We start from the raw sequence: 14968 nt of genomic DNA, 5'->3' as shown, positions 1-14968 counted from the left end.
AAATTAAAATATTTTCATAGAAAATAATTTAATTTGTTCTTAGAGTAGTTAAATGTTATTATTTGTCCGGACTTCAGGCTAAAATCCATCTTCGACGACAATAATGAGGATAAATGCACAGAGCCCAAATCAATCATGTAGGTTTCAACTATGACGGATTCGGCTTCCAGGTTTGTTGATAAAGTTAAGAACTTGAAGTTCACGACAACAAATAAAATCATAATTTGCTACATACTTATTGTATGTATCCTTCCCTAAAAATCTATATACTATTATACCAATACTATACCTACTGGAAAACATGTGGAAAACGCACCGCAGAGTATAGAAGTTGGAAGTTTGGAACCCGTTTAGCGCCATCTAGTGAGTAATCGGCATTTTATATTTACCCGATCCTTAGCATCTCCTTGATAGGCGTGATCTGCGAGAAAGCCACGAAGGGTGACGTGGTGGACATGTATTTGATGAAGCCAAGGTTGCACTTCTCGTCCTCTAGGAACGTCTTCTGGATTTGGTCGAAACCTGCCGTCTGTTCCACGTGGAACGCGAACATGCCCTGGATATAAACGAATTATCATCACATATCGCCACCCTGTACATATACTATTGCTGTGTGAGTAGTTGAGTAAGTACTTATTCTCACTTTCTGTACTTGGTACTTTGGGATACCTATAGTCGCCTCGGGCCTCGGTACTCGGTAGCCTAGCTGCTAGCTGAGATTACAATCGTACATCGACTAACGCTAAACTAAAAGATAAAATGTATCGGGATGACTGATGCTACGAAAAACCACGTGACTATTTCCATACATTATTGAAGTTTCGATTGGCATTTTCTTTCAACGACTGTTACCTTGGCTAGGCCCCTAGTGCAAGTAATAGGCTTCCTAAAAATAGGGTACCTAAACTATTCAATCCGTTTAAAGTATGATAATGACCATTGTTGTCATAAAAGAAGTCTATAATAAACAGGGATCTTATCACACTGATGCGGACATGCACGCCAATCCGGTGTGTGACCGAGACAGCGCTATGCCAGTTCACAGCAATATCCCGCTCGCACAGCAGAGCAGCGTGTTGATTCGCATTCAGTGTGAAGACTGCCTTTGGTATACCTACCCTGAACTGGATACGTATACTATATATACCTACCTCTCTAATCTTGCGTATGCCGTCTTCAACACTAAGGAAACCTTTTTTCCCCTGCGAATTAATTTTACGATCTGCCAGAAGACGATGAATTGGGCGTGACTCGTGCTGAAAAACAACGTGAATTGTTAATTCTAATGGGGAGCTGGATTGTTCTAAAACAATTACCACTTTCATTTCAGCTCCCCCCCCCCCCGTTTCCCGTCTAGACAGGTTCTGAACGTGGCAAAGTGAACTTTCATGACATCCACTGGACCCAGAAACTGTCGTTTCGTTTCGAAATATGTACGTGGGGTCTCGGGAGGCTATAGCCGCCAGGGTGGTGCTACAGTCTTGCACACAGCCAATACGGTTATGACACTGTTGACAAATTTTACCCCGAACATCTAAAAGCAATGATGTAAACTTTATTCGAGACCTCAAATTTCATAGATTTGACATGTCTCCTATATATAGCCGCCAGGGCGGTGTCACAGTTCTGCACACAACCAATATCATTGTGGCTTGTACTTTACCCCGAACATCTGCCACGCATACACAACATCCTGCGAGCCGCACGCCACAGGAGATGTCAACAAGGTTTCAACGCTGTTGATGTCGTTGGTGGGCGACTGCAGCAACGCCACCACGTTGGCGGAGTACGCCGTGTACAGGAACATGAACGCCATCAGTCCCAACAATAGGATCTGCCGGCCTGTGGATGGAATATTGATGATTTTCCGAATATAAGATTAGTAAAACTCCGTAGATCTACTGTAGTCTAAATTACCATTGGATCGCATTGATTGGAGGGCGCCACGGCCCACGGGGCTGTAAAAGCTAAAAAAAAAACCGGCAAAGTGCGAGTCGGACTCGCGCACCGAGGGTTCTGTACTTTTTAGTATTTGTTGTTATAGCGGCAACAGAAATACATTATCTGTGAAAATTTCAACTGTCTAGCTATCACGGTTCATGAGATACAGCCCGGTGACAGACAGACGGAAAGCGAAGTCTTAGTAATAGGGTCTCGTTTTTACCCTTTGGGTACGGAACCCTAACAAGTTAGTACATACATTCAAATAATGTATGTCCTTTCTAGACGCATCGTTGGCACTGCCTATTCTGAATACCAGTGTTTATTATTGCATAATGACTGTAATTAGACTATTTCCTATAGATATTTTATGGCTTAACTAACTTGTTCTAAAATAATGTAATGATAAGAGGATGGCAGTAAATAATTGTTGAAATTTAAATACAAATGGGCAATAGGGTAGTAAAAAAAAACAATAAATTTAGTTGTCCAGTATATTATAGCTTAGTACAATCTCTGGGGCGGGCCCATGGTGGATTTCATGTGCAGTGAGCGCACGTTCTGCCAGTGCTTCTTGAGCAGAGATACGAGGAAGTTGATGGAGAGATGCACATTCTGTGCAAGCTCGTCCTGGGTCATGTCCACATGGCCGACCGCCACAGACAGACACAGTACCTGGAAAAGGGATTTTTTTAAATTAGTATTACCCCAAGTAATATTGAAAGGTAGAATGAATGATCAGTGAAAGTTGGTCATCAAAGTATTTTCATTTTACACAACAATTTTAAACATCATTTTGACATCCATGCACGGCACATCCAAGTTCTATTTTCTATGGTTATGAACTGCGAATATGAACCCTTTGAACAAAGTTGTCAAAATTTTGATAAACTTGGGACAAAATACGATAAAAAAGTGCATATTTACAAAATGTTAACAAAATTTTAAAAGAAAGATTTCCATTGGCGATTGGGGCCAATGGCTGTCTGCTGATAAGGCATAAGTCCTATGATTAAACATATCAAGTCCTCTCTTTGCAAAATAGAATATTTGACAGGCATTAAGGATTGTAAAATGTTATGAAAATCTGTAAAACAAGTGGCAACCACAAAATCAAATCTAACTCAAACATCCCTTAACTATTTAAAGTAACAAAAAACTTAAACACATCACTTAATTAAACAGACCAAAAAATATTACCTTCTTCATCTGGAACTTGATGGTGGCCTTGACCTCATCAATCTTTTGCGTCATGGACTCCTGGTGGGAAAGCAAACCAGGGAACTTGCCCGCCTTGTTAAGACCAGGGCCGAGCAGACGCGGGATCTGTTTGATCAGGGACTCAGATGCCAGGAAAGCATCATATCTGGAAGTAGATGGAAATATTAAAAATGGGAGATAGAAAAACGTAAAAAAAAATATATTTGTTGATAGGTTATGATAACCCTTCGAGCGGCAGGTGGCCGGCACCAGGCCATATCACATCAAACTTGTATAAGTTTAAAATGTGTTATACTTTTTTGAAAAAAAAAAAAAAAAAAATTGAAATTTTAATGATTACCTCAAAGTTGTCATCACAACAACTCAATAATGATGTTTGCCACCTGAAGATAAGATAATTATTTATTTAGGGATAATAGATAAACTGTAAACTTACTTCTTAGCTAGTTTCTTGACAAGCTTCTTGTTCTTGTTGAGCTTCTTCAAAGCCTCAGCATCCATGCACGGCACATCCAAGTTCTTGGCCTCGTCACAGTGCTGCTGGTCTCCCAGGATGCACACCTGCATCTTGGGGCGGGGGATGTACTTTAGCCTGCAATTGATCACTGCTTTTAGCGACAAGTACAAAGCTATAGAAATTTGATTTAAATATTTAGGGGTATCAGTGAAAGTTGATCATCAAAGTATTTTCATTAGATAATACATGCACTTTTAGTCATCATCAAGTTCTTTAATCTTTTTTTCAACCAACAGCCGGGTCCACACAGAGCGAGCATAGACGTGCCTCGGCCAAGGCGGCGCGCGCGAGGAAATTGCCTCCCGCGTATGCTCGCTGTGTGGACCCGGCTAATTCGTAAATTAATTCATTAGTTAAATAAGTAATCAAAGGCTTACCACTCCTTTATAACCTAAAAGTTAGTCGGAGAGCCGAAGCTCGCCTACCCGATATTTAAAGACTCTGGGTAGAGTCCCGTCAGCAATAAGCCAACTCCCTGTATTTAACCACTCTGGTGGCCGCATGGCGACCACAAAAATGTTTAGTACAGGTAAACGTACTTGACGGTGCCAGAGAAACGCTTGTCCTTTTGGGGGTCATAGTTCTTCAGACCGATCTGGATTTCAACTGTCTCCAGGAAGCGGCGCTTCTTATCCTTTGACGCCTGAAGCACGGCGTTGACGCACTCATAGAGCGTATCACGGGATACTTTCGACCTAAAATAAGTATATTTAGGTTAACATCGGACACGCTTTATAGGTTATGTCGCCAACGTGTTTCATACATGCCAGTACTTAGTAGTCTACATTGATTGATTTAACGATATTACAGTTTCAGGTCAGTTGTAAACAAGTTCTAATAATCATTATCCTTATTAATAGTATTTAAAGAAATGTAGAAACTTACGACATCGTCGATGAATAAACCACTCCTCACGAAAGTGACAACCGAAAGAAAGAACGTGTAATGGCTAATGGCGTTGGCGGAACCGAAGTGGGGGGGGGACGGGGGTGGAGAACAGTGTTGCCAGATTATGTGTTGGAAAATGTAGGTCGACACTAAAAATCCGTATATAGTTTGTCAAAGGATGAAAGGACTGTCTCATTTCAAACATAGACAAGAGAGAATCATACTATCTTTGTCTTACACTAGAACTAGCACCCAAAAAAATAGGACGAGTATAGTTTTTTTTTTGTTCTTATTTACTGCCAATTTGGTTTGATCAACTATATATACTATATATTTTATTGGTCTACTAATCTACTACTCGGACCGAACTGGACCGAACCTTACAAGGTTTTCAAGTTAGTAAAAGTGCGACACATGTATGACAAAATATGAAATAATTGGAGAACCGAGGCAAATTTAATTTACAGTCAAAAAGTTTTATTCAGTGTCGCTGTCATCACTGCTGTTTCCCAGAAAAATAACGTTAAGCGCCCTCCAGACTACGCGGCTTCGCGCCACGATTGGCGCACGAGTGTGGAGGGAGCTATAGTAATAAAAAAGGTTAGTCTGATCAACAGATAGTAGGGTCAACAAAAAAATCTGTAGATCCAGGCACAAGGCCTAAATCTAAATACTGCATATTTACGGATTTTTTCGTAGATGTGGCAATATTAGCGAGGAGCGCATGCGCGTCAATATGTTTTTACACCGGAATCCCACTTTTTGCCCAATAACAAATAAAAATGTGGTTATGTTGGTAGCATTGGAAATTGTAGTATTTTAATTACGTAAGGACCTCGTAAGGACGAAGTGTCTTTTCATTAACCATGAATCTGTATAACTGGATCGGTCATGAGGGTTGGGGGGAAATGACCGAACGGGATCGTAACCGTTTTGACGGTTCGGAGCGATAGTGTACCCTACCTACCAACCCTAGAACCTACCTACATATTCCTAGAACTTCTCCAAGGTCGCGGTGCGGTGCGATGGTGTGTTACGACCTTTATGGCCATACCACACCATCACACCGCACCAAGGTCATTGTGCGACGCACCCATATGTAAGAGCAAGAAAAAGATGTCGCTTTCTCGCTCTTACTTATGGATGCGTCGCACAATGACCTAGGTGCGGTGCGACGGTGTGTTGTGCCCTTAAGCGCGCTCCAGACTACGCGGCGCGAAGTCGCGAACGCGAGTGTGGAGTCGATTTCACTGATTAGAAATCTAGACTCCACACTCGCGTTCGTGGCTTGCCTCGATTCGCGCACGAGTTTGGTGGGAGCTTTAGTTTTATTGAAATGTAGGTACTTATTAACTTACTGGCTATCGAAAGCGGATCAGTTGCAGTTCCTTGTTGAAATACTAAACACAGCGTATCAAAAAATCCATCGGACATTTTTTGAAACCATGACTTGTTATCGTAATTCTTCTGTAAATAACATCTTTTAAATTAAGAAGAATTTTGTACATCAACGTGATATCGACCCGCTATTTCCTATCTCTATTGTACGCGCGTAATTATATTGCTGTCCCGCTCATGATGCAGGCAGTCAATGACAGTGTGGGAGCGAGACAGCATTATACAGTCTGGCAAAAAAGAGTAAAAATTTAAAAGTGGCAACACTGTAGTGTCGTCCCTTTCAAATCAATCTAAGAAAAACAGGACGACACTACAGCGTTGCCACTTATTAATTCCTACTCTTTTTTTACCAGACTAATTATTTATGCGCATGTGATTTAGCTGGTCAAGCAAATTTGTCAGTAGAAAAAAACGGCAAATTTAAAAACTTACAAGTGCGAGTCGGACTGGCGCACGTTGGGTTCCGTACCATTACGCAGAAAACGGCAAAAAAAATCACGTTTGTTGTATGGGAGCCCCAAAGGTTTGCAGAGATGGCGCCATCATAGATTGCCCCTTTTTCTATGAGATTTGGTTTAAAGGGCTGGCATCCAGGGCATTAAAAAAACAAAAATTTGACACAATATTAGAGGGCCCTCCACACTCATGCGCGAATCACGGCGCGAAGCCGCAAACGCAAGTGTGGAGGGCCCTTAGGGATTGACAGGGCAAGCTATGCTGCCGCCATCTGCTAATTATTTCGACCGGCCAACCCCATTAAAAGTTTATTTTATTCGGTTGTTACTTGTTAGTACTTATTTGTTGTTATAAATAGCGGCAACAGAAATACATCATTTCATTTCATTTCACAAAATTTCAACTTTCTAGCTATCACGGTTCATGAGATACAGCCTGGTGACGTGTGACAGACGGATAGAAGGACGACGGACAGCGGAGACTTAGTAATAGGGTCCCGTTACCCTTTGAGTACGGAACCCTAAAAATGTAGGCGCGAACTCGCGAAGGGTTATCGTTCCATACAAAATTTGAATTTCGCGCCTTTTCTACTGATAAGATTTGCTTGACCAACTATACAAAGGAATATTAGGGAATGGCGTGGCGGATCAATATAATGCGTCAATCTTCTTGATTAGCGTCCTTACTTTAGTTATAAATAGCACAGAATAAGTAATAGTATTAATAAATAGTATATAATCCAATATAATCTTAGAGGATATATAACCAAACTAAAATCGGCACTGTTTTGTACAGAAAATTACAGACATGGCGTCTCCGTTTGGTTATATCCTCCAAGTATATAATATTTAATGATTGGTATGTTTTCTGAAGAAAACAACTTACCATACGATCCTCTCCAAAATAGGATAAAAATAAAGTAAAGGTTGATATAATAATCAGAACTACAATTGAAATCCAAACACCAACGCCAAAAGGTAGAACGTAGATGTTAGTCACCGATGCAAGCGCCGGTTTCTTGAACACAAACATAGCTTCAATCTTCGAAGGGGTCAGGACGTAGTTCAAGTATTTTATACGTTCTCTTTGTGCTATCATACAGGAACCTGTGGGAGTTTAATCCCATTCATTTTTAGAAAATAGATTCAAGATTTGAAGTAACCGCCATTTTTGCATTTTAGTGCTGGCAATCCTAAAAAAACTATTTGACAGGGAATCAGGTGAATGTTCAGGGCAAGTTCAGGGTTTGTAAAAATGGCGGTTGAACAATATTTCAAAAGTAATGAAAGTTTGGCGGGCACAGTTCCAAAATGTCGTGCAAAATATGGTCGGAATATTGATTTGACTTCGTCAACTGTGAGAAGTGATTGCAAAATTCAGGGAGAGTGGATCAATTTTATTCATGATGGTCATTATACTGGTCGTCCAAAAACAAGCCGTTAAAATTCGACGCTGCATCGGTGAAATTCAGCCGAATTTATGCAAAATGGTCACGGAAAATGTTGACAAAAGAGTGCGTATGTGCCAGCAAAGCTGTGGAGGCTATTTGCCCGACGTGTTATTCCACACATAATCCTATTTTAGTGTATTTTTTATGATTTTATAAACAAATATTATAACGAAAAAATATATGTTTTCCATTAAATTCAAATCTTGCGTTGCGTTATTTTTGGCACTTTATAATATAATATAAAGTACGAACTGAAATAAATAAGTTTTCGTAACCTGCTATATCAGCACGTCCATCTTGCATTTCACGAACGATTCCATCCCACTGACCATCTGGTTGAAGGTAGCCCCATGAGGTAGTTCGATTCAGTACCTTGGTTCCATTTACCCACTCTACGAGGTGCGTGCACATATAGTATGCTAATTTTGTGATTGTGTCCCGTTCCCGATGCCTGAAATAATATTATGAGCAATTATTTGTATAAGTAAAATGTGCGAAGTTGGTAGTGGGGGAAATACAAGGGACACCCGCACGATGTGGTGAAAATAACATGCACTTTGGGACGACCACTACATAATAATATTCAGCAGCTGCCAAGTTGCCAATTGTGAAATAAGCAATATTACCCACACGCATTAGGGCGGCGGCGCTACGGTCATGCACGCGGAACGAATATTAATTAATTCTTATTCTAGCCCGCGCATGAGGGAGCTGCGAGGCCTTCACATAAGTATAGGCCAATATTTGATGCTGGTGAGGAATGAAGACTCGGTGCCTTGTTCCGGTCTGCTGCAGTGTCTTACAGATAGTCGGGCATGTCTTCCAAAGTTCGGTTGTGCAGTAAGACGGTTGGTACGACGACGTCCGCGCCGCGCAGGTCGCGCCGCCGCACCGCCGCTGGCGCCGGCTGCGGCCAGTCGAAGCCGGCCGGCGTCCACACGCCGAGGTCTTCCCATATCAAAGGGAGGTGGGCTTTAATTTTATACACTGCAAAGAGGTGACAGATCTCCAATACTGCAGAGGAAAGTAATATCAAACTTTGATAAGTAGGTGTTTTATAAATAGGGTGGGTATTTAATAAATAAGTTTATTAGTCGTAGAATGTTTTGTTCACATTAGAAATTTAAAGTTTACAATTACTACTGTTAAATTTACTTACATACGTAAGTAATTACCTACCTCATTGATTTAATACTCAATGCAAAAGTAGGTATTAAAATTATCTAAAATGCAAATACGTTTAAACAACATAATTGAACACGCTAATGCATCAATTTATCTTAGGATCGTGATAATCTATACAATCTAAGATTAAAAAATCAATTATTATTGAATAATTAAACCGGTGTGGAACTATTCGTAATTATTGGATTGACATAAATAAATTGTTGACATAAATAAATTAAATCATTTCATCATTTTTATGAACTAAGTACTCAAAGAAGGAAATTAAGGTTTCGTTGTAGATTTTTTCATACAGGCCCTTTCGCCATAGAGGCCGATTCTCATTTAATAATTTGTTACGGTTTTGATCTCAGAATAATGACTAAAGCAAAGAAGCCGGCCAAAAATAAAATCTTGGTAAAAGATATCGTATTCACAACACGTTATTACTTTTTGTCTATGAGTGAGTGAGATAACAATCCGCAAGTTCCTTCGTTTTTTTCAGTATTGTCATAAGATAAACTGAGGGAAATGTCAAATGGTCCTATGTGGTTCTATAATATAATCCAGCCAAATAAAATATATGTTCGTTATTTCACAGGTAGGTGTCAACTGTAACAACTTGACATAGTCGTATTATTTTAGTTGAAATATTTCGGGATGTTTCAGCGGTCATCTTGGTTTATTTTAATTATATTTTTGCTATTCCTGAAAGATTGTTGGAAAACGTGCTGAGTTTTTATTTGTAATGGTTTGAAGTTCCCTTTGTGATAATGTCTTGTGTGATCGAGGGCTGTAAATCGCATACAGGAAGAAAAGAAAATACGCACGAACCGATAACCTTTAATCGGTGAGTTTTGTTCAATTTTGAAGAAATTTATTTATAGGACCTCACCCTAAACATAGAAATCGATATGTTGTTTATGTAATTATTACTTGCATTCAAGTCTATATAGATTTTTTCATATATATTTTTGAACTTTTCTGCTAAGTATGAAAGGTTATATTTTTGGCATAGTGATGTATCGACCTCAGATCAATAACCTATCGACATTTACAGCTTTCTTATAGTTTGGCCCAGGACTGTCTCATTTTAATTGATGAGTACAGTCAAGGGCATAAATATATATACATTCCCAATCTCAAAAATATGTGTACGCTCAGACAATAAAATCGTGTTTACATATTTTTAAGCCATTTGTCTGGATCGATATTTTTGCCTTCGACTGTACCTATAGTTTTCTTTGTTCTTACTTACTGACAGATTGTGTTTGCCAGACTATAGTTTAATACTAAAAACCGGTCAAGTGCGGGTCGGACGCGCGCACCAAGGGGACCGTACTTTTAGTATTTGTTGTTATAGCGGCAACAGACATACATCATCTGTGAAAATTTCAACTGTCTAGCTATCACGGTTCATGAGATACAGCCTGGTGACAGACAGACCCACAGCGAAGTATTAGTAATAGGGTCCCGTCTTTACCCTTTGGGTACGGAACCCTAATAAAAAGACATTAATGATCATTGATGAATGTTCCTTTTATTAATATTGTTGGTCACAGAACTCAACTTTTTATTTCAGATTTCCAAAGGACGAGGAATAGGGGATATTACTGCAATGTTCTTCCACCAGAGTGCAGCACTAGCTTTTTTAGAGCACCGTATCGTAACTTATTCATACTGTACCTTTAACAGGTTTTTGACAAGTTTTCAGGGGACCTACCGGAAAACTCGAATCCGAAATTTCGTTATCTAGCTGCCTCTTTATCGCTCGAATACGCAAGAGTGACAGAGATGTTAGATAACGAAAGTTCGATTTTCTTGTTTCGCGATAGACCCTCAGATTGTGATAGTGGCGCCACCTACGCCGAGTTTCGCGTAATATTCCCTATTATTAAATAAAAAAAATATATTACACGAACGTTTTTTTTTTTCATTTCCTATTTGGTACAGTCAGCTGCAGAGAAAAGGTACCCCACGTCCATACTAATTTACAGAACTTTGTATGCAGGGGGGGTGCCTTTTCTCTGCAGCTGACTGTACATGACTAGAAACTATACTTAGTCTTTTAGCATTAGAAAAAACGGTAAACCATTTCCACGTGTCTTTTTATTGACAAGTTTTTTTATAAATATAGCAATATTTTACTTATGAAAGCAAAAGTATGTAAATGATCGTATATTATATTTGTTGTGACTTATTTTCAAAGTGTTTTTCGATAAAACGACACGTTAAGATCGCTCGCCTTCTTTCTAATGATAAAAAAACGAGAGGTATAGTTAGACGGTTCTGAGTGGTAGACTGCAAATGAGATAAAAGCTATATTAGGTACATGCATTAATCCTCATATCAGGCGGCTCTTTGATTCCAAGGATTGCATAATTTTTATACTTTTTAATGATTTTTAGAATGTGAAACTTATAAAAAGTATAAGCGTTATGCAATCCTTGTATTCCACGCATTTCATTTCATTTCAACGAGCCGCCTGCTACAGATTTCTTGAAATTGCCGCGTTTTTTCAGGTTCAACTTTCATTATATGATTATTCTTTTACACGGCACATAAACTTATGCATAATTTATCGATATAAAAAGTCGACACAGTCACATCCCTAGCAAATTATCAAACTTATGACACCGTACGTAAATGAGAAATAACAAGCATATATGCATCTCTTTTCGGCACATTATCTAATTCGTAAGGAAGTAAAGTACGGGTATACATATTTGCGAAGCATTTTTGCCCGACTTCTATGCTTTAGTCATTATTCTGAGGTTTTGATCTCGTTTTGACACGACATTTACGATCGCTAATACGTCTAGTCAACTCTATGGCTGCTGCTCGACGTAACGTCGGCGCAACTGCGCAGCGACCAGTAGTCACGATCACATGCACGCTCATTGGTGCAAATCATGCGCGTGAGATGCCTTATTAAGTTAATTAATACATACTAACGATTGTCAAGGTCGTATCAAAACAAGATCAAAACCGTTACAAATAATTAGGGAATCTGAAACGGTAAAGAAATGTATGGAAATTAAACAGAATTAAATATTAGCGTTATTCATATATTATTTCTGTTAGAAAGTGACAAAAAACAAAGGTTTGTAAGAGGTTGCTAAAGTTTTATGTATAAGAGGGTAAGTATTTAACTACCAGTTGCATTCCCTACAAATTGTTAAATCAAAGTTGGCTTCCTTCTTAGTACAAAATTATTTAATAATAATACTTAGATGCAACCACGCGCCTTACTAAGCGTGTAAACAAAGAAGGTAGTGATAATGAGAACAATTTGTGATGGTCGAGTACGAATCTTGCTCTTTTTCCTAAATATTTAGAATATTTATTTTATAAATATATAGAGGCCGAGGACGACCCCCCACAACTTGGAGCAGCACCGTTGAAGGAGACATGGAGGCAGCAGGCATAGATAAAAATATGACAGCAGACAGTATAAAGTGGCGTAATGGTATAAGGAGGGCCGACCCCAACTAGAGATGGGAATAATAATGGCCAGGAAGAAGAAGAAGATTTATTTTATAAAGATACACTAATCTTACCTGAATATAAAAGTACGCAGTTACTTCGTTGAAATGCAACATAGACCTCCGTGCTTATATCAATATACAGGTTAGCGAACTGATTTTCAATGGCTCGTTTCTCATCAATGTAATCATTATTTGCTATGAAGTTTGTATCATTATAGTGATCATTCGGTAAGGAGCTTTGATCATTATCGCGATTATTGGTAAACAGTAGCCATCGACTGGGACTCTTGATCAATTCATCCTTGATTGCCTTGATAGATAGAAATTGAGCTTGATTAAGTAGATTTAGTGAATGGTCACTGAATACCTAAGTACTAAAACAGTTTTGTCAATTATTGTTAGACACTGTTTTACAAATCATAAACTTGTAGTATTTCTTGAGGTAGGTGCTTTTACTGAACGTTTGAGGTAAAATAATCGTTATTTATGCAATAGGGAGATTAGGGAGTTAAATTACAAAAATGGAAATGATACGACAAATCATTTTACATCCAAATATCTTTAAATTAGGTATTTGGTAATCGAAAAAGGTACCTACGGAAAATAAAACTTCCAAGGGTCGAAATTATTAACGTATCACATTCAACCCAGTTCGTAAGATAAACAATTCCACTTTCAGAGTATGAGAAATAAAAACTAAATTACCTTGTACAATAGGTCCCGCGCAGATTCACTGTGTAAGTCGACCAAGTGAACGACATCATCAGTTTCCTTAGATAGCGTGTGTTGAATTTTAGGGGCTATTTTTAATTGTTTGTGATCAGCGGCTAGCATTTTGCACATTTGCACATGTTCTTCTGAAATACAAGAATTGGATAATTAATTAAGTACTTTAGCTTTTTAGTGCTAATGACATATATGCTGCGTCATTGCGTTTTCGCTAAAGCCTGTAGCAAAAAATATGCTACAGGCTACGGCGTAGCCCTCGTAGCACATCTGCGCACTGAAAGGGTTAACTGGGAGAAGATACATACAATATTGAAATAAAATTATTAGCTAAGACTACCTATTATATTTTACATTTCTGGCAGTTTGACTGTTTTCACACTATGTTTAATTTTCGCTATAAACCAGAAAATCCTGCTACGAGCTACAGTATAACACTAACAAGACTATTAGCTAGGCCATGGCTAGGTACATGTACCTACATGAAATTGGATTGAAGGTTCCATTTTTCGGGTTTTCGAGTATATCTCGGAAACTATGCGTCTGAGCGACATGGCCACTATACAAATGAAAGGTGATTAAATTTGTTACAAGTTTTGTTTAGTCGAGTTTTTCGATATCTTGTGGCGCGGGGCGAATGTTGTGTATAGTTCTTGTGCTTGTTAGTTAGTTTAGGATTTAGTTTAATTTAGGGTAAGATTTTTGTAATAGTTAAGTAGATTTTAGGTTACCTATTATGTATCGCTGTTCGTTTTATCTTGTCAATAAATTTATTTATATAGGTAATATTTACAATCATATATATTTGAAATGTATAGTCGTCCGATTGTGTGAAGGTTATTATGATAAACTAAAGGAGATTAAGTACCTACTTTTACTCAGTTGCATATGCGAGACAATAGTCGATGACCTCCCTTCACGTTTAAGGAAACATTTAAGGAATTCAACGCGTCGATTCAAATCATCAGATTGTGCTTTCGAAACACAAAAGAGTGTCAAGATGAAAAACAATAGGAAATGCGCCATCGTTGGACGGAAGCGAGCGACTTATGATAGGTACTAGAGTTAAGATTCTATTTAGGTAAACTAGGGTGGATTATTCACTGATCTGTTTATGTTGCGCTGTAAATGTACTTTTAGAACTGAACCCGTAGTCACTGTTTAAAATTGTATACCAAATTATATTGGACGGTAAAGGATGACTCACGTTAGACCGGGCCGTGTCCGGGCCGGAGCTTCCGGCGCTTACTTTTCTATGACATGACAGGTGATCACGTGATGCTTTCCATATAAAACGAAGCGCCGGTCTAACGTGAGTCATCCTTTAAGCTGTTCAATATGACAAAACACTGTCTTGATATTTATTCTCGAATAGCACGAAGGTACGAAGCTAACTTCAATTCTTAATCAAAGAATAGCATAGCAAATTAAAAAAAAAATCTTTTTGTCGACAGTAGTAATTTGCGCTTGAATTTTTGATTTGCCTTGCCGGAATCAGTTCTGGCCCCGTCATTTTCTTTTTGCAACCTATAATCTAATGCTTCTTAGCATTAGGTCGATCACGTAATAGGTAATGCGAAAAAATGGTCGATTTAATATGTAGTTAACATAGGTAATTGATTGTTTTGTGATTTAACGATGGCCAAAGAATAAATATAAATTTCAGTGATTAGTTTTCATAAATTTACTCGATGAGAAGATGATAATCTGTAAATCATC

The 14968-nt window shown here is 38.6% G+C and overlaps 2 protein-coding genes across 3 annotated transcripts in view; both read right to left on the bottom strand.

The window, feature by feature from the left end:
• The window catches only part of LOC134750385 (glutamate receptor 3-like), a 31107-nt gene that overhangs the window by 1198 nt on the left and 14941 nt on the right, over positions 1–14968 (bottom strand). The window contains exons 1-10 of one of the 2 annotated variants that reach the window (XM_063685547.1): positions 14122–14381; positions 13229–13380; positions 12596–12833; positions 8675–8858; positions 8147–8322; positions 7307–7527; positions 5926–6034; positions 1664–1842; positions 1152–1256; positions 390–556 (exon numbers count right to left, since the gene is read on the bottom strand). In XM_063685547.1, the coding sequence (XP_063541617.1) occupies positions 390–556; positions 1152–1256; positions 1664–1842; positions 5926–6034; positions 7307–7527; positions 8147–8322; positions 8675–8858; positions 12596–12833; positions 13229–13380; positions 14122–14275 (1685 nt within the window). In that variant the 5' untranslated portion in view covers positions 14276–14381. Of the gene's footprint in view, positions 1–389; positions 557–1151; positions 1257–1663; positions 1843–5925; positions 6035–7306; positions 7528–8146; positions 8323–8674; positions 8859–12595; positions 12834–13228; positions 13381–14121; positions 14382–14968 lie in introns of those variants that run through there. The other variant, XM_063685548.1, reaches the window with a different exon arrangement.
• LOC134750390 (large ribosomal subunit protein uL1) lies at positions 2422–4694 on the bottom strand. Its single transcript, XM_063685555.1, has 5 exons — positions 4565–4694; positions 4219–4374; positions 3599–3754; positions 3142–3307; positions 2422–2616 (listed from the first exon to the last, which is right to left on the bottom strand). The coding sequence occupies exons 1-5, from the start codon at positions 4567–4569 to the stop codon at positions 2446–2448; spliced, it is 654 nt and encodes a 217-aa protein (XP_063541625.1). The 5' UTR covers positions 4570–4694; the 3' UTR covers positions 2422–2445.

Source organism: Cydia strobilella, chromosome 19 (genome assembly GCF_947568885.1).
Source record: "Cydia strobilella chromosome 19, ilCydStro3.1, whole genome shotgun sequence".
Classification (NCBI taxonomy): Eukaryota; Metazoa; Arthropoda; class Insecta; order Lepidoptera; family Tortricidae; genus Cydia; species Cydia strobilella.
This window is presented reverse-complemented; position numbering and strand designations above follow the sequence as displayed.